This window comes from Coptis chinensis, chromosome 7 (genome assembly GCF_015680905.1).
Source record: "Coptis chinensis isolate HL-2020 chromosome 7, ASM1568090v1, whole genome shotgun sequence".
NCBI lineage: Eukaryota > Viridiplantae > Streptophyta > Magnoliopsida > Ranunculales > Ranunculaceae > Coptis > Coptis chinensis.
In genome coordinates, this window is record NC_141462.1 from 78,978,883 (window position 1) to 78,997,729 (window position 18,847).

General features: G+C 36.5%; 4 protein-coding genes across 6 annotated transcripts; 1 reads left to right on the plus strand and 3 right to left on the minus strand.

Annotated features, from left to right (window-relative positions):
• The first annotated feature begins 574 nt into the window (after window positions 1-574).
• LOC147489125 (monodehydroascorbate reductase-like) lies at window positions 575-4,617 on the plus strand. The gene is made up of 10 exons (XM_086570460.1): window positions 575-915; window positions 1,034-1,105; window positions 1,246-1,297; window positions 1,701-1,781; window positions 1,939-2,057; window positions 2,210-2,429; window positions 2,765-2,883; window positions 2,954-3,079; window positions 3,892-4,032; window positions 4,203-4,617. The coding sequence occupies exons 1-10, from the start codon at window positions 865-867 to the stop codon at window positions 4,524-4,526; spliced, it is 1,305 nt and encodes a 434-aa protein (XP_086426586.1). The 5' UTR covers window positions 575-864; the 3' UTR covers window positions 4,527-4,617.
• A 1,248-nt stretch (window positions 4,618-5,865) lies between these two features.
• LOC147489126 (uncharacterized) lies at window positions 5,866-6,939 on the minus strand. The gene is made up of 3 exons (XM_086570017.1): window positions 6,783-6,939; window positions 6,118-6,353; window positions 5,866-6,035 (listed from the first exon to the last, which is right to left on the minus strand). Exons 1-3 carry the CDS (start codon window positions 6,868-6,870, stop codon window positions 6,009-6,011), a joined length of 351 nt encoding a protein of 116 aa, XP_086426143.1. The 5' UTR covers window positions 6,871-6,939; the 3' UTR covers window positions 5,866-6,008.
• A 417-nt stretch (window positions 6,940-7,356) lies between these two features.
• LOC147489127 (uncharacterized) lies at window positions 7,357-12,032 on the minus strand. Of its 2 annotated transcripts, none has more exons than XM_086570016.1 (7): window positions 11,927-12,032; window positions 11,431-11,478; window positions 10,429-10,578; window positions 9,900-9,973; window positions 8,959-9,077; window positions 7,855-7,938; window positions 7,357-7,763 (listed from the first exon to the last, which is right to left on the minus strand). In XM_086570016.1, exons 2-7 carry the CDS (start codon window positions 11,435-11,437, stop codon window positions 7,670-7,672), a joined length of 528 nt encoding a protein of 175 aa, XP_086426142.1. In that variant the 5' UTR covers window positions 11,438-11,478; window positions 11,927-12,032; the 3' UTR covers window positions 7,357-7,669. The 2 variants fall into 2 exon arrangements, with proteins under 2 accessions (XP_086426142.1, XP_086426141.1); XM_086570015.1 differs by having other exon boundaries at window positions 11,636-12,000.
• Window positions 12,033-12,517: 485 nt separating this feature from the next.
• LOC147489128 (NAD(P)-linked oxidoreductase superfamily protein) lies at window positions 12,518-17,110 on the minus strand. 2 transcript variants are annotated; one of them, XM_086570014.1, is made up of 10 exons: window positions 16,720-17,110; window positions 15,766-15,850; window positions 15,189-15,305; window positions 14,472-14,536; window positions 14,293-14,381; window positions 14,115-14,194; window positions 13,352-13,463; window positions 13,161-13,280; window positions 12,894-13,069; window positions 12,518-12,754 (listed from the first exon to the last, which is right to left on the minus strand). In XM_086570014.1, the coding sequence occupies exons 1-10, from the start codon at window positions 17,090-17,092 to the stop codon at window positions 12,751-12,753; spliced, it is 1,221 nt and encodes a 406-aa protein (XP_086426140.1). In that variant the 5' UTR covers window positions 17,093-17,110; the 3' UTR covers window positions 12,518-12,750. The 2 variants fall into 2 exon arrangements, with proteins under 2 accessions (XP_086426140.1, XP_086426139.1); XM_086570013.1 differs by lacking the exon at window positions 12,518-12,754 and having other exon boundaries at window positions 12,781-13,069; window positions 16,720-17,063.
• Between the last annotated feature and the right edge of the window lie 1,737 nt (window positions 17,111-18,847).

An 18,847-nucleotide genomic window follows, 5' to 3' on the forward strand; every position in this document is an offset into this window, starting at 1 on the left:
TGTATTTGCATGGTGGTTTTGTTTTATGCGTTGGCGTGACATTTTAAGAGTCAGCTAGATCAAATTATTCAGAGTGTAGTAGTAACTAGTAAACAATAACAATGAGTTCACTGGACCTTTATTCTGTTGAGAATGTAAAAGAAAACAAGAACTTCTATTAGTAAAATACTATATTTCTGAATAACAACTCTGGCTTTTAAATAGCCATACAATGCAATGTGGTAACAAATTTTGAATGAATTAAAAGCCCTACAATGCAATGTGGTAACAAATTTTGAATGAATCAACTAGTAACGTTAATCCTAGATACTAGGACATTATTAACTAAATAACAGAAAGTATTAACAACTTGGAACCAGTCAGCAACTACTCCTTCATCTTCTTCTCTTTGTTCCTTGGGAGATTCTTGTTATAGGTAAATAATGTCTTATGACTAAATAATTGCTATCCACTCGGATGAATAGTATTCAAAATTTAGGAAAAATAAAAAATATTTACGCCACAATAATAATCGTTATTCCCTAAATGTCCTTTCACACCCCAACCTGCCTGGTAGTCCCATATTCTACATTCTACAGCAGTGAGTTGTCGTGGGTTCTCACATCTCATAGCACAGCTTTACAGTTTTGGCATTCAAATGCCATGATATCCCAAAGCATACGAATACCCGTGATGTCTCGAAAACCACGCTGCCACGAGTATATAAAAAGATTGCGCAAGTCTCTGTGGTGAAAGAAATGAACGCGTGGAGCACGTGCCAAGTCAAATAATTTATTCGGACATTTTTCTCTGCTATATATTTAAAGTTATAAACCCAATCTAATCTAATCTAATCTAATCATCAAAATATCGTGAGCGAAGAAAATGGCGGAAAAGCATTTCAAGTACGTGATTATTGGTGGTGGAGTTTCTGCTGTAAGTTGGGATGATTAGATCTGTTATTGTGTTCTTAACATTTGATTGATGACGTGTCATTTAGTTATAATTGAATTGGATTTCAGATCGTTATTTAGTTATTGTTTGTTGAGTGCAGGGATATGCGGCTAGAGAATTTGCTAAACAAGGTGTTAAGCCTGGTGAACTTGCTCTTATTTCCAAAGAGGCGGTATGATTTTAATTTCAATTCCTTTTTGCGTTTTATGTTTCACAAAGCATGTCATGGGGAACGTATATCCTTTTTCGGTTGTAACAAATAGATAAACATTATATTATACAATTGTATGCACTGACATGGTTCTGTTTTAGGTGGCACCATATGAACGTCCAGCTCTCAGCAAGGCATACCTTTTCCCTGAGGGTGAGTCTACACAAAATATTGTTTGTTTTTTTTTTAAAAAAAAAAAAAAATGAATAGAGCGTCATTCCCTGCATTTGGACCAAATTATCTGAGTAATTCACCATAAAACCCTAGTGAACATGCAGTTTACTGTGTTATTTTCATTGAAGATGTTATACTCTTTTTTATCTGCCTGCATAGCCAGTATACCATTTCGTTGACTGTCATCTTCCTTCCTTTTTTTTAACAAGTACTACCGTTAGTCATCGACTGGACTTCTTCATCTGTGATTGTTATAAGTTTTTGTTGTCAGTTTTTAGGGACTGGAATTTTTGAAAACCTCATATCCTATACTTTTAAGATTGATTTTTCTTGGTGAAATTCCTGCTTATCAAGGTCCCTCATGACAACATTGGTTTTGCAGCTCCTGCAAGACTACCGGGATTTCATGTATGTGTTGGGAGTGGTGGCGAGAGATTACTGCCCGAGTGGTACACTGAGAAAGGTAATATGTGTGTTGTTTTTTTTTCCCTGGAATAAATTGGCTTGTTCTCCAATGATATATAATACTAATCCGTTGCCAGTTGCTTTGATCTACCTAATACTTTTTTAAACTTATTGATTTAATCTCTTTATCTCACATTTAATACGCGTGTTTACAGGCATAGAATTGATTCTTAACACTGAAATAGTAAAAGCGGATCTTGCTTCCAATACTCTCACAAGTGCAGCTGGAGCAACCTTCAAGTTTGACATTTTGATCATTGCAACTGGTTCCACGGTATATAGTTCTATAGGAACGCCTCTTTGTATTGTGGTGTGCATTAATCGAGAATAATCAGATCCTGTACTTTCTTTTCTAACTGGGCGATAGTATTGGGTGACTATCTACTCAACTTCCACGAAACTAATTTATTGCTTACTGCTTTGCAGGTCTTTAGGTTGACAGACTTTGGCATCCCAGGAGCTGATGCCAAGAACATCTTCTATTTGAGAGAAATTGATGATGCTGATAAGCTCAATGAGGCAATCAAAGCCAAGAAGGCTGGAAAGGCTGTGATTGTTGGAGGAGGATACATCGGTCTTGAGCTTGCAGCAGTTATGAAAATTAACAATTATGATGTTACTATGGTTTACCCAGAGCCATGGTGCAGTAAGTCCCATATCCTTTCATATTCTTCTTCTGAATTTATTCTTAAGCTCAAAATTGAATAGACATGCATCTAAGTTATCTGAAGTGAATCAGAGTAATTCGTATTTGCTTGCTCCTTAATAATGTATTTCACCAGATTTACACAGACCTTTGTAGTCTACCATACACATTTTTCCCATGGAGTCCTTGGTTTTTGAAACTTAACAATACAAAGTTTTGTTTTTGATTTCTTAAATACATAAACTGAAACATGAGCTCTCGATCTTTGGAATACGCTTTCTTGAATTATTAGCCAAATGTAAGATGTTTCTGAAGTACAAATCTTTCTCTTTCAGTGCCCCGTCTCTTCACCCCTGAGATAGCCGCCTTCTATGAGGGTTATTATGCTAAGAAAGGAGTTAAAATTATTAAGGGAACAGTTGCAGCAGGGTTTGACTCCAACTCAAATGGAGAGGCAAGTTACTGAGATCCCAAAATCTATTAATAGTATCACCTTTTATACTTATGTTGTTAATATTTTTCAGGTAAAAGCAGTAAAGCTGAAGGACGGGAGAGTGTTGGATGCTGACATTGTTGTTGTTGGAGTTGGTGCGAAACCACTGACAACTCTCTTCAAGGGTCAGGTTGAAGAGGACAAGGGTGGAATTAAGGTAAGGCTCATGTGAGTCATGTCCAACATGAATGAATGTTCAATCTCTTATTTTGTCATGTATTTCTGTTGGTTTTGCTCTTGACCTGTTATTGTTTTTTTTTATTGGCAAGTCTGTTTTAAACAAGATCAGTAACTCATTGATGCGGCGGGGTTTGAACTCCAGACCTCTAGTATCATCACCCAAAGACTTTACCAACTTTGCTAGTTGGCACCTGCTTTACCTGTTATTTGTTTGTTGTTACATAGACATTATCTTCATGATATCAAGCAGATTTTGGTCTCATGGAGATGTCCCTAAAGGCCTAAACTGTGTTGGGTAGATTATTAGGTGGTTGAATCCAGTGGACCATTTGGACTAAAATCCCACTCTCACCATTACAATGATCACATGGACCTACAAAATGAGCTAGTCCTTTCCTTTCCAATTGCTCATATATTTCTCCATTGCCTTTCCCATCCTCGCACAAAGAATACCACTACCAAAGACATTCTTTGGCCTTCCAAGACACAATTAGATTCATAAATGACATACTTTAGCCTGTGCTTTGCCTAGCAAAGTTTTGCTAAAGCTGTTTACCTATAATATAGAAGTTGTATTTTATTCAAATTTGAATTGTATTTCTGTGCCACCAAATAGTCTTCGAGCGGCCAAAATTATTTCTGCCAAGTAATCAGATTACATGAAGATGTGCTTAAAAGAAAAGCAATCTATCTAGTTTGATGAAATTATTTGCTGTCTGCACGTTTATTCTTTGTCATCTTTGATCAGTGATTCTGTGAGTATATTGATTGGTTTTTCTTGTATTACAGACTGATGCATTCTTCAGAACAAGTGTGTCAAATGTCTATGCTGTGGGTGATGTTGTTACATTCCCTTTGAAGATGTACGAGGAGATAAGGAGAGTGGAACATGTTGATCATGCCAGGAAATCAGCAGAACAAGCTGTGAAGGTCTAATACTTCTGGTCTATACATTTTATGATATTACCACTTATCCATTTGATTAATCATAACGGCATCGTGTATCACATGACATGGGCTAATTAACAGTTACTCCGCTCTGACAATGTTTGTCTGCAGTCTCCTGTTGAACTTGTTCTCACATTTCTTAATCTGTACAGGCTGTTAAAGCTAGTGAAGAAGGGAAGACAATTGATGAGTACGACTATCTTCCATTTTTCTACTCTCGCTCATTTGATCTGTCATGGCAATTCTACGGAGACAATGTTGGGGAGGCAGTACTGTTTGGCGACAGTAATCCAGAAACACCGAAAGCGAAATTTGGATCATATTGGATCAAAGACGGGAAGGTAGTTGGAGTATTCCTGGAGAGCGGATCAGCTGAAGAAAACAAGGCAATTGCTAAAGTTGCAAAGCTCCAACCTCCAGTCACCAGTGTTGATCAGCTGACTAAAGAAGGGATTGGTTTTGCATGTAAGATTTGAGAACTTAGAAAGCCACAATAATAATAATGGTGTTATGTGGAATTACCATTTGATGAATGATTCTAATAATTAGCATACGGATTTACGAATTCATCGTTTGTTATTTGGTACTAACCTCTACAAAGTTTGTTAATCAGTTCATATCACCTCTTTACAGTTGCACACACCACTTCTACAGAAATGACATGTCACAGGTACTGTACTTTTTTAAAACCTGAAATTCTGGTAATGGTTAGTGCCTCAGCGCGGTTGCCAAATGAGAAGGACATTACAAGTCCAGCATGAATTTGCCATTGGCTCTGCTGGACTCGTAGTCAATCATTTGGATTCTATTGAGTGCGTTGGACTTTCACTGTGAGTTGCAACTGGATTGATTTAAATTTCATTGCAACTGGTGATTAGTCGGCAGATTCATAACAACACGCCCGCCATTTCCGCATCTGCGAAACTTGCCTCATACATAAAAGCGACAACGAGCCTCTACACATCCTCAAAAAATAATCATAAACAGCACTCCTTAAAATGCAACTCAACAAATTACCAAGTTGAAGCTGCTTGGCCAGCATTTTTAAACATTTGAAAGGCCGGTCACCGGTGCCCACTTTTTTCAGAAATTTCAATTTTTCCAATAACCAATCCAAAATATTTCCAAATTTGGCACTGGCATTTGCGTTCCGATTTCTGAAATCCTATCCAATACGTGGACTTATAAGTTACAAAATATGCCCATCTTAACCTTCCATTTCATATACCAACTCTAAATCATAAAAGATGTTGGAGTAAAGAAGTAGACGGAATTGTTACCAATTTCATTCTCTAATATTCATTCCCTATAATAGGCCAATCTGTGGGTAGCTAAAACCAACCACGACTAGAGTAAGTAAAATCATCTTTCCTTCATTCCTAAACCATCCACGACTAGAATAAGTAAAAGGAAAATCATTATTCCTCGGAAGATATCTCCCTCTGCCACTAAATGTGTATGCTAGTTTCAAACTTTCAATACCACAAATAACCTTAGCAGGGGATCACCAAAATTTGTTGCTGCGGATACAACCACAAACCAGTTGGTGCTCCAACTATAACTCGCAAAATCTTTTAGTGGCTATGATTTTGGGTGCCCTTCGGACTAAGTTATACTGATAAAAATTTATCATCGAAAAAAATAAAAATATAATAAAAACTATTAACTCAGTATATCTAAACATTCCACAATAACCAAAGTAGAGCCAAACAGCCCGCTACTACATGCGAAGAAAATAGAGTGCACAGATCACAAAGTCAATCAAACCAGTAAGTACTAGAGGAAACAGTTAGGTTAGCTCTACTAACACCCAACTCGATGAAATCAATCCTCATTTTAATATTAATGTCGTTACATCGCCATAACTAATGGAAAACAAAACACTAAAAGGCTCGAACAATTTGACTGGCATAGTTTGATAGCGAACTTGCATGCACAGAGAAAAGCATCTCAACCTCTTAGTCAAAGAGACCAAAGCCCATATCCTGCAAAAAGCAAAGGAAATCAACCCAAGTACAAGAAGCAAAACACAAAAAAAATTATGTGATTAGACAGAACATTTCTTACCTCATCGGACTCCTCTTTCTCTTCAACTTTTTCCTCCTTCTTTGCTTCTGCAGGTGCAGGTGCAGGTGCTGCTGCACCACCAGCAGCAGATGCTGCAACTGCCACAGCGGCACCTCCACCACCGGATGGAACAGAAGCCAGCTTCTCCCTTCCAGAAGCAATAAGCTCTGTTATGTCTTTACCCTTGACTTGGGACAAGAGCAATTCGATCTTATCATCATCAGCTTCAGCCCCAACTGAAATAGCATAAATCGCATTCATGTTAGACTAGTTTGGAATCTTGGACACATGGTCACAAAACCCAAAAACAGGAGAAAAAAATTGGCAATAAAACAAAGACCTTGAATCAGCATTTAATATAATAAATATAAAAATGAGTTTGCGAAAGAAAGAAAAAGAGTTTTAAAATAAACAAATTACTGTTAACCCATATCAAAATATTTGATTAAAAAGAAAGAAATTAATAAATTTCAAAAACCATTTCACAGCAAGACAGAGAAATGAAGATCTATCCCGCTACGCAGAAAAAGTTTAAGGATTTGTTTATATGCCTGCAACGGAACATAGTGGCGGTTAAAGAATGAGCACACCATGATCTCTCATCGGCATTCTACAACAACTAAAGTATTGTATTGTATTGTATCGATTAAAAAAACAAAACGAACCAGAGCCGAGAATGGATTTGAGGTCAGTAGCGGAAGGTTGAGATTTGCCACCCAACAAGGCGAGTAAATATGCAGCGACAACCTTCATGTTTCCCTGCAAAATTGATTTTTTTTTTAGGGTTGCTGATTCTATTATGGTTTTAGGGTTTACTTGTGTTTATATAGGAGATCGTTTTCCCATTCTATCCTTGGGCCTGGGCTACATTTTCATTTGCAGGCCCGATCCAGAAAGTTAGGCTGTCATATTTTGCCTAATGTTGATTCAATGGAAAACAAATGAGAAGCCTGAAGCTCAAGGAAGACACCTTTGTCTGGCCTACATTACCCAAAGAGTTTTATTGAGGTGGGAGCAGATGAAAAGATGAGTTCAAGAATATCATGTACAACAATAGGAGATGTGATGCTGAGTTTTGAATCTATATTTCTTCGATAATAAGTTCGTTATGTAGCTAGAAAAATAGTTACTATCATACCATTCCAACTTTGATACAAAATAAATTCTTGACGCAAATTGATTTACGTCATCAACACTCTGTAAATGTTCTTATACCAATTTGCATGTGAAAACGTACACTTTCTATCTTAAACTGAATAGATTTTCTCTGACTGTTCAGATTTCAGATACATTTTCAACAATATATGGTACAAATAAAGTATGCCTAAACGTTTTGTTCATGTTGCTCTTAAGATGCATACCCATACAACTTCACCCAATGGTGTTGGACGCACAAACAGGCAAATAAGTAGCCCGGTTCATAGATATAAAAGCCTTTGAAAAAAAAAATCACAGAAAGATAGGAACACCCAGCAAGTGCCACTGCTTGCAGACTGTTGGAGGCTTCAAAGTTTCTATAAATAATGAGATGACTACTAGGATGTTCTGATTGTTACCAAAAGAACCATCTCTTGGTGGCTGAAACTTTTTGGGGCTCCTCCTTTTTCCTTTTCTCAATTCCTTCGTTCAAAGACTGTAATCGATTTCTGCACCAAACTCACAATGGACAAATATTAGCAGAGAATAATAACTCAGCACTCCAGCCTACAAATGACTTGGAGGAAGAGCAAGGATTACTTGGTGTCTTGAAGACGTCCATGCAAACTCCATCTTTGGCGAAATCCTTCCATGCCTTCAATTCCACTTGCGAGAATGAAGCGCCTACAGAAGTGTAAGACAAGAAAATACTAGTTTTGGAATAGCCATCAAGTATGGACCAATAACCCCAGATATGAATAAATTTAAGGGTTATGATGCTATTTTTAGCTTCTACTGAAATAACAGCCTTTTTATTTTGTTTTACGAAATAAAAAGAATTTGACTTGCCTCAACCCCCACAATCAATTCACCTCAACCTCACCACAGAGGTAATCCATAAAGTGGACAACTTATTCAGCATGCTTACCAAAGAAAAGATCGCATGTCACTAACACTACTTTGCAATTCCAAAGACATTTTTGACACAAGAAGTCTCAACTGACTCTGTAAGTGTTGAGGGAGCTACTAATATTCTAGATTTTTCAACTTCTTCTCCTAATCGTGTTCTTTGTTGATGGCAGCGGTCTAGGACTCTTCAACACGAATCACTGTAACCATTCTCCATGAGACTGTAATGATTAGTATCTTAGTCTATAGGTAGTACCATTCTCCATGATTCCTACAAACTCCGTACACATCAAGGTGGTTAATATCAGCCATTAATATGTCCACAGGGGATCAGTAACACAGTGTATGTAACTCTACCAGTCCAATACAACCTCCAATATATTAATACCCACCGGTTCCATTTACCGAGACAGTTAGGCTAAGTTATATCAACCATGATAGCATAGCTAGGATAACTGTAACCATTTAGTTGATGGACTTTAGGACTTACGTTCGGGGCCCTATACTTTTGTAATTCCAAAAGAACATAAAGATCAGGTTACTAGTACTCAAATCTTGGTTAGTATATCTTCAAGATGGAATCATACACTTGCTACCAGCCTACCAAATCATTGCAGATGCATCAAACTACTGTCATGTTATGATTTTAAATAACAATGTCATTGTAAAGTCAACCAAAAAGAATACAATAACCTATATCATATATACTTAATCAACCTAAGGTATACTTTAGCGAAAAAATAACAATAAAAGAATAAAAGAAAAATAAAAGAAAAGAAAACCAAAGGTATCTACCTCTCCAATGAGGTGACTGCCGATTGAAGTTGAGTAGCTCTATCCTTTGCTTCCTCTAAAGGCATTGATAATCCCAATTTACGTTCACTATCATTGAGTCGCTCCCTGAGTTCCTTATCCTGCAATTTAGATTTAAAATTATGAAACAAAGCGTTGATGTACTACAGAAGCATATTTGGGATGATACATGAGTCAATTAAATAACTGCCAGAATTCCAGAAACAACTTGAAGTTTATAATGTTGTGCTTTCGCTTCAATTAGTGGCCTGAAGCTCCTAATAGAGGAGAAGTGGTTCGGGAGACAGGATAGGGGTTAAGGCAGTTGCGGAGCCAAGGATTTTCTCCAGAGGGGGGCCTAGCACAGTGACGACAAGTCAACAAATTAATAGAAAAACAACCATTACAAAATACATAATCAACATATTAGTATATGTTGTTGTTTACATTAGTAGGATTTCTTCTAGTTTTAAGTAATGTTATTTTGAGAATTTGAGTAGATAAGTAGAATGGCCAATTGGAGATTCTCATGATCTTGCTCACAGGGAGTTCAAGGAGTTAGATTTGGATAGTCTCCTAGAGATCCTAGCCCTAGTGCCTATTTCAATTTAAGTAAAAGATGTGATTTATCGAAAAAATATATAATAAACATATTAGAAAATAACACATTAATAGAAAAGATTACCCAATTAACAAAAATAAGTATAGAAATAATCTACCTAGGAAGGCCTCATTATTAACTAATATTTGTTTTTCCTCACAAAGTGTGGTCTGTGGGCTAAAAGAAACATATACAGTACTACTATTTTTTCTTTTAGCACAAGTTGGTTTTAGGGGGGGGGGCTGGCTCCGCCACTGGGTTAAGGCAACACTGACAAAAAATTTCAATAATAATAACTAAAGTGATATATAAACACAATTGTAGATGAAAAAACCAATCTCACCCGACTTTCAGCACACTGTCGGTACATAACAATCTCGTCCTGACAGAATGGTTCGATGTCATTAACTTGCAAACCTAGAAACACAGTTTACAGTCACTACTATGGTCGCATACAAGATTATAAGGAAATCCAATTCTCACTTTGTTAGAAAGTAACTAAAAGTTTTTAGCAGTTAAGTTTTTAGTTTGGCACATCTTTAAGGAATCTGGACCAACCAATGGATTCTGAAAGATTAGGTAACAAGTACAGTAATCAAAAGTCAAAACCATAGGGAAACACTCTAGTGTCACTTCGAGACTGCTATATGCTTCAATGAGATTATCTTAGACAAACTACAATTGTTCAAAATGCATATAGTTAGACCACTGCAATAACATATCTTCATTTACCACAAGGAATTCAAATTTCTTCAAACATATGATATAACTACGTCAAATTTATGCTAAGATGCTCCAGAAACTCCCTTACAGGCATACAAACAAAGAAGAAAGCATTTTATATTCCAACGATAAATGTAAGCATCACTTACAAAAAAACAAATTCCTCAAAATCCCATCACATAGTTCAACATTTTCCAGCACATGTGAAGCGATTTCCGGGGGTATTAGAGGTGAAGGTGGGCCCAGCATTAGGTCATCACCGACCAGGATTGTTTCCTCCATATTCGGCTGTGAATCAACTGAATCCAACAAAAAATAAAACCCATAAGTAAAGTTGCCAATAGATATACAAAAAAAGATAATAAAAAAGAAAAAGAAAAGGAAAAAATCACAAGCACAACCCATTAGTATTAGATACGAATAAGGTATTAAATTCATGACCCTTACTTTTCTAACACCACACATCTTAGTATATCAGTATTATGATTTTCTGCTACTTTCCGTCAAGAGAATTAATACTTTTTCTTTTATGAACGGCCAGCAAACGGAAATATCATCATCTCTTTATACATCTTTGTCCGTGTCTCGCTTTTAAAGGATAAACCTACACGATGAAAGGAGGGTTTTCTGGAGACGAACTGCTCAGTAGGGGAATCATCCCCGAAAAAGAACATTAGCTCCATTGAAAATATCTAACTTGATCAAAAAATGTTTGCAGATAAGTTGTGGACAATTCAACTTTCGTTGCAACCTTTGACCAAGTTAACCATTTTCAAATGAGCTAATTTCGGGTGGGGATCATCTCCACAAAAAAAAAATTCAACCCTCCGTTTTGTTGTGTAGGTTTATCTCTAAAAGTGATATGTAGAAAAAGATGCAAGGAGATATCCATACATCCATCCCCTTCTATCAATTTAAAGTGTTGCGTATACCAATATAATTATCAAGGAAACGGTAGGAACGTTGAATATTTATACCACTTCAGAAATTGACAAAAGCAGTCATCAACTAGTAAAACTATATATATACAAACAATGGATGAACCCACAAGTGACTCGGAATCATATATACATGTAGATGAGTCAGATCATATACAACACACGAGCAACAAAGAAGAAGAAGTCAGCAGTATAAGGAAAAAGAGAAAATACCATCCATGATTGCTAATAAGAAGAAACTTGGCAAAAAGAGTGTCACACCTGAAAACATTGTAAATTATTAATTAATAAGAAGAAAAAGAAGACAAATGTCTCATTACTAGTATTGCATTTCTGAAAAGAGTAGTAATAACGTATGAGACATTTCATCAAGTAAGTGGTGTGTGTGTATAAGAAAAAGAAAAGTCCTACTACTTACTTCAAATGTAATCGTTGGTGTGGTACTATGACTACTATAGAGGACAAATAGAACAAATGTTAGTGGGGATGAAGAACAGTGATTGTGTGAATGGGTTTAAATGAGTTGCAATGGTTGGGCTCACAAAATATTGCCTTTTATAGTCTGTTTACACTACACCATGTTTTTCAATATTGGAACACCCGAAATTTTTGTTTTTGTTTCTGGATAATTTTGACTACTTGCGCTTGTTTATGTGTCGTAGCTCTAGTTTCTCTGCAACAATATTGGAACGCTTAAAGAGTGTTCTACCTTTTAAATTTGAAAAAGCTGTGTTATGTCCCGGGACGTGTAGTCCATTCCGAAATTTTAAATGGGAACGCACCAAATATGTGCCATCATTTTAGGAACGCTTAGCATATAAAAAATGGTGTAGTGAGGAAGTAATGAAATTGAGTTTAAAGATTCTATAAAATTTTGTCCTCGGAATAATGAAGCTGTGATTTCGTGTAGTATTACCATTGTGAATGAAGGGGTTTCGAGTTCATAATTTGGGTGAGCTTGAACTTGACTTGAAAAAAGTTCATAGATCTTATCAAAGATGTCTTGCATTACTTGGTAATCACACTAAAATGTTAGTTTTGTTGCTGATTTGATTACGGTATGTGTAATAAATAAAAGATCCCAATCATGGATCCTTCACTCCATATATAATGCTGACTAATTCACTTAGTTCCTGCTCTAGTTGAACTGTATATCACTGATGCGGTGTTAGAGAAGAATCAGTGAGGCGGTAATGTAGCCGATTCCAAATATTACTATTGGTATACAAGAAATACGGAAGCGTTTGTTTAAAGTTGCTTCAATGCGGTCTCTCAGTTCGTCCAACTCTCTCCCTCTAAGTTTCTCCTAAAAAAACTCATGATATAGAAACCAGACTAGTGTATTTCAATAAGATACAAGTGATGTAATCTGACTGGCTCAGAATGTCCAAAAAGAGTTCATATCATATGTACGATGCTAAGAGTTACGAAGATAATATGGACCATTTATTTTGTTTTTGGAAGATGAGAGATAACCCAATGACTTCTACTGGATGAAAATGAAGTAACAGAACCATCAGAAACATGTACACTTCACCTGAAAAAAAAAAAAAAACTTTCGAATTTCAGTAATTTTGCAGGGTATAATTAACCAAATACGTCATTTATGCCAAGTCCAAAGTTCTTCACACTGATGCCAAGATTAAAAAAAAAAGAAAGTAACTATTTATGCTCGCCTGTATTCATCTCCACAGTCACCGATTACTCTCAACAAATCTTTTCCTTTCTTTGATACTTCTTGAATGTTGTTTATGTCATCCTCATCAAGAATAAGTGCAAACACAGCTTTGCAGTCTTTGATATGCTCTGATAGACCAAGTCTAACACCTACCATAGATCCTGCTACTGATGGCTGCAGTTTGCATTGAAGCATCAACATCACTGTTAAATTATATGTTCAATCAAGGCATATGATGTTGAATAGTTTGGTAAGAAGACTTCACCTGGTCCAGTACGTATCTCACAGCAACAGTTGGTATGGATACCCCATGTTTTATAGCTACCTGGTTTAAGGTTTTAAGCAGAGCCTGGAAGAGACTCCATCCACCCCAGGCATCCACCATCTGCAACATATGACAAGTATAAATTTATGACTGTAATGATTGAAATGATAGGTCTGACGCGATATTCATACCCTTTTATACTTCTGGAGGGAAGGAGTGTTTAGAGGGGGGCCAGCAAAAGGAATGGACAAATTTGTGTCAAGGAACTTCTCTGAAAGCAGACCACCCATCACCGTTCCGTATCTGCAGTTGTCAAATACAGTCAGAAGTTATAAAAAAAAAAGCATTATGGAATAACTAACGAAGCATATGATTTTTTTTCCCAAGATAATAAATTACTGTCAGTCTTCCCAACTGGAATTGTATCTGGTAATTTGCAAAAAAGCATATTGGTGGTATGACGACGTTGTCCAAAACACAGCACACACATAAATGATGGTAGATGCACATTCTATGTAACATCTTCAAGGTTCATACACCGTGTGGTCAAAGGATGTTGTACCGGGGGGGGATCTTTTGCTGAAGACATAATGTTTTCTTATTATTATTTTGTCTTTTATTTCTTTCTTATCGTTATTCCTGTTTTCTTTCATCTTTTTCCTTTTTATACATAATTTCTTCTTATGCTCAACATGTTATTTCAGTTTCAATTCAAATCAATCAATGGCAGTGAAGCACCTCACAACAGCTTAGCTCGAAGGGTTGAAGGGTGATACCTAGTGTATATACATCCTTGCTTTAGTCCAACTGACACAGTTATCCATGTACCACACAATTTCACTTTCAACTCATGGGAATCATATGTAAAAGGTAATGTTGATCATGCTAAAACTGAAACGGCTATTAAGAGTATGAAAGAAGCCAAGACATTCACTCTTAGAGAGAGAGAGATACGTTATTAGTTTGACTCCTGTGTGCTGACAAAGCTCCGCCATTTTCTGCTGAGGACGCATATCAACAATAGAATGTTGCACCTAGAGAAGTCCCAAAATAATTCCATTAGCAACCAAATCACCACACACGAAGATAAACTTTTGAAAAAGATACGGGATGCCATTTTCCACTTGCTGACCTGATTGCTCACGACTGGGATGCCATTTTCGAGGATTATCTGTAACCTCTCAGTATCAAAGTTTGTCAAGGCTACTGTCTTAATCTTTCCTGCATAATTTTTCCTTACAAATATATTTAATCAAGAAATGTATCTTTGAAATTCTAGACACATTATATATCCACAGAAATAATACCAACCTTCCTCTTTCAGATCTGTGAGATGTTTTAATGCATCAAGGTAGCCAGAGTTTGAGTAATCCCACCTGTTTCCAGTATGATTAAATAATTAGAATGAAAAACACACCACAGGGAGAAAAGAGTAAAAATATGAAGTTAATCAAAGCCACTCATATAGGAAAGCATTCGGAGAAGAAGTTACACTCAAAAAAACTAAAATAGAGAGCAACCATTTCCCTTTTTAATTTTCTTTTAACTAAAATTTAACTGTTGAAACAAGAATACATAAATAATTTACTCAAAAAAATAACAATCTGTCTTCTAGCTTAACAGTGTCTAAAACACGTATTCGGTGATCCTTTTGAAACGTGTTTCTGTTTTTACACAAGATAGAAGATCAAGTTTTAAAAGCTTAAAATACTGAAGGCGAACTGAAGTTAAAGATTTTGTGGGTTTCGACAGCCTGAACTCTCAAGTTGTTTTAACGCTTATCCAAAATCTTGAACTCATTTAGATTTCAGACGTGAATTACTACAAATACAAAGTATAAACTGCTTGCAAAACAAGCAGCACATTAAGTTAGTCAGGAAAACATTGCACTTATAAATTATAATATGTGTAAGTTCAAACTTTCAGACAATGTCAATATGGCTGCTCATAGGTTCTGTGTTGACACGATGCAATATACAGACTAGACAATTCTATCCATGACTAACTGGGAGGGCAAGGAGTAACTACCAATGAAACTGAAGCATGTCCAATGAAGCAACATCCATTCTCTTCCGTGATACATTGATGCTCTCGCGCACATAGCTACTTGTCATTTTAACTGGAGGTGGGACCCATTTGGTAAGACTGTACATCACAATAGAAAACAGATAAGTACAAATTTTATGTCAATTAAAGAACAAATTTAATACAGCTTATTCTATTTTTCACCAGTAAAGGAGTATATATTCATAGAACATGCACAGGCCAATACACATTTTCATAAACACCTTCTCTGACAAGAATGCCCATAAATTAGTCTGTTCCAGTAAATGAAAATCACTAAAGAAAAGGAAATAGATCAATACTAGTCTCTGACACCGCTAAATTCATAATTTGAGTGAAGCCGATTGCCACTAATATAACCGACAGAAACAAATAAAGGACATAAAATAGCAATCAACAGTTCCAGACTTCCAGCCTAATTCACATTTTTAAGAATTACAATATATAGTACAATATCAGTTGTAACCCTTTCCCCTGACGGTTAAGTGGATGCCAAGAAAATGATTTCTAAATTAAATTCTACTTGTGACGTTGAACTCACCCTTTAATCTGTTCCAAGAACTCTGGTGGACGCTCTCGACGCACTCTGTTGATAAAAATCCCATACAGATCTTCAGCTGGACCATCTGCACAACTAAATAAACTGAAAATTTGCTCTCAAATATTGGACATAACAAAATCAATAAACTAACACAGAACAGGCACATGCGCACAATAAAAAGTATATGACTAAAATGTTTAAAACTGATAAAATTTAAAGAGTAAATGAAAAGAGTTTATGGATGGAGGTTTAACAGATATCAGCCATATCGAAAGTAGTGAATCCAGCATCAGCATATCGAAGCATTGCATTAACAGCATTGTCGCGATCAATATTCCCCCAACCACCAGTTGTCTGCCACAATCCATTCACCACTCTACATATCTCTAAAGAATCTTTTCCATTCTTCACCTCTATGACTCTTTTGTTCTGGACAGTTTGCTCACAACGAATGCGATTCAAACCAGGTTTACGAAAATGGCATTTGGTTTTGGTTTTGGTTTCGGGTTTAGTTGTGCTGAAGGTGAAGTTAGACAGGAGTTGTAGAGAAACTGCCATGGCAGCTATGTGGAAGAAAAGATTCAGATTAATAGGCCACATAAGTTGACAATAAAGCCCTTTTATATCATGTAAAAATGCAAATAGAAAGTCGGGAAGTGGTTGAAACTGAAAGGTCGTTTTTGTCCTAAAAATTATCTCTTTAGAGCAAATAAACCGAGCCTATTTAATGAGTCAATATTCGTTCCTTTCTTTCTTAATTAAGTTACTTCGTATTCTCCGTAACCTGGAAGCTTGGCAGTTGGCACTCTGAACTCCTTGAAAAAGTGTGGTGCATGTGGTTGCACTTTGGACCAAGTGACCAACACATGATATTTGTTACGTTTAATTGTGGTTCTAAAAAAAAGCAAATTGGGAAATGTGAGTTAGGTCTAAATAAGAAGTGAGTTAACTCACAATGATCGGCCATATCAAACGTTGACAAACCAGAATCAGCATATCTAAGCATAGCATTAACAGCATCATCACGTTCAATTCTCCCCCAGCCTCCACTCGTTTGCCACATTCCATTCAAGACTCTGCATATTTCCAATGAGTCGTTCCCATTCTTCACTACTGTAACTCGCTCACTCTCTCCACTTCCATCACATCGAATCCCCCTCTTCGTACCCAGTCTCCTCAACTCAGTTTTACTGTTTCTGATCGATTTCAATGCTTCAAGGTTGTAAAAATTATGCTTGTTTATTACAGAAGTGGACATTTTTAGAGAGATAAGGTGTTTGGCGCCTAAAGAAAACAGAGCCTTCCTTCCATTTATAGCATTTAACATTTACGCTAAAATGACTATTATACCCTTCACCAAAACAATAACCATAAGAGCATTCCCAATGCCCGTCAATTTTTTCCCTCTCTTATCACCTCTACGAAGGCAGTTTTTCTCCTTCTTATCACCGTTTTGGTGAAAAGCAAGGTGAAGTTGCGCAATGTAAAGGTGAAAAAAAATCTCGGACGGGATGTTGGATTCCGTCTGGACGTAAAAATCGAAAAAACGCTCCGAACGGAATGAAACATCCCGTCTGAAATTTTAAAAAAGAATCGAAAAATCGTGCGAGACGGAATGAAACATTCCGTCCGTAAAAAAAACACACACACGAGACGGAATCCAACATCCCATATGAAGTTCACAAGTCAGCCACTATCTCGGTTGAAGGTTTCACCCTGAGAATGACTTGGGAAAATAGTCACCATCTTTTTCACCTCTGCATTGGGCACTGGTTTTGCACCAAAAGGAGGTGAAAATTTTCACATCCCCCTCTTTTTCACAGGCATTGGGAATGCTCTAAAAAAATGTACAATTTTACTTTGAATAAAGAACTTACAATTAAGTCAGGTAGTTGTTTTGTATCAGCTATTGTTGGAGCAAAAGATGGTCTTGCTGTGATGTGGAAAGATGGATGCAAACTTGAAATCTTAGGAGCAACTTCAAACCATATTTCAGTTAAAATTAATAATATTGGTATTAATTCTGCATAGTACTTTACTTTTGTCTATGGGGATCCTAGTGCTTGTAAAAGAAAGCGAGTCTGGGATGAGATTCATTCTTTTGCTCCCCTTATGCATGGTCCCTAGTTACTTTTTGGGGACTTTAATGCCATCAGTTCTCCTGATGAAAATATTGGAGGAAATTCTATTCTTACCAAAAGTATGTCGGATTTCAATGATTTTCTTAATGACTTGGGTCTGTTCGACCTTGGATCAAAAGGCCCCCGTTTTACTTGGAGCAATCATAGAAGGTATCAAAATCATATTTTGGAAAGACTTGATAGGGCTGTTGCTACCACATCTTGGATAACTTTTTTCCATGTGGCAAGTGTTAAGACCTTGGTAAATTCTTTTTCTAACCATCTCTCCTTTTTCATCAACTTCAATCATGTGGACCCCTGTCCACCAAAACCTTTCAAATTTTTTAGTATGTGGTGTGATGACCCAACTTGTAGAGGTGTTGTCGATAATGCCTGGAAGCATGAATATCTATGGAATGATGCTACCTTACCAAGGAAACTCCATAATACTAAAAAGGACCTTATAATCTGGAATAAAGAGGTTTTTGGAAATATTTTTCAGAGAATAAAAAAGACAAAGGATGATCTTGAAAAATGTTTTCTGATGAACCATTCTGAGGAAAATTATAATGCTGCTGAAATCTTAAGGCAGGAGCTAGAAAGCCTTGTGGAAAAAGAAGAAAGTTTTTGGAAACAAAAGGCTTGCTTCAATTGGGTGAAGGAGGGTGGCAGAAACACAAAAAATTTCCACCTCTCTACTGTGTTTAGAAGAAGGAAAAATCATATTACCAAACTTATGGATGACAATGGTGATTAGCAGGAGGGAAGGAAAGATATTGAAGAAACTATAAACTCATACTTTTCAAACCTGTTCACCTCGGAAAATCTTAATCTAGATCAAACCATTCTAAACCTCTTCAAACCTATTGTTACTCAAAATGAAAACACTCTCCTCACCAAAGTACCAACAAACTCTGAAATTTGGAATGTTGTCATCAAAAAGTTTGGAAGTTTGAAGTCAC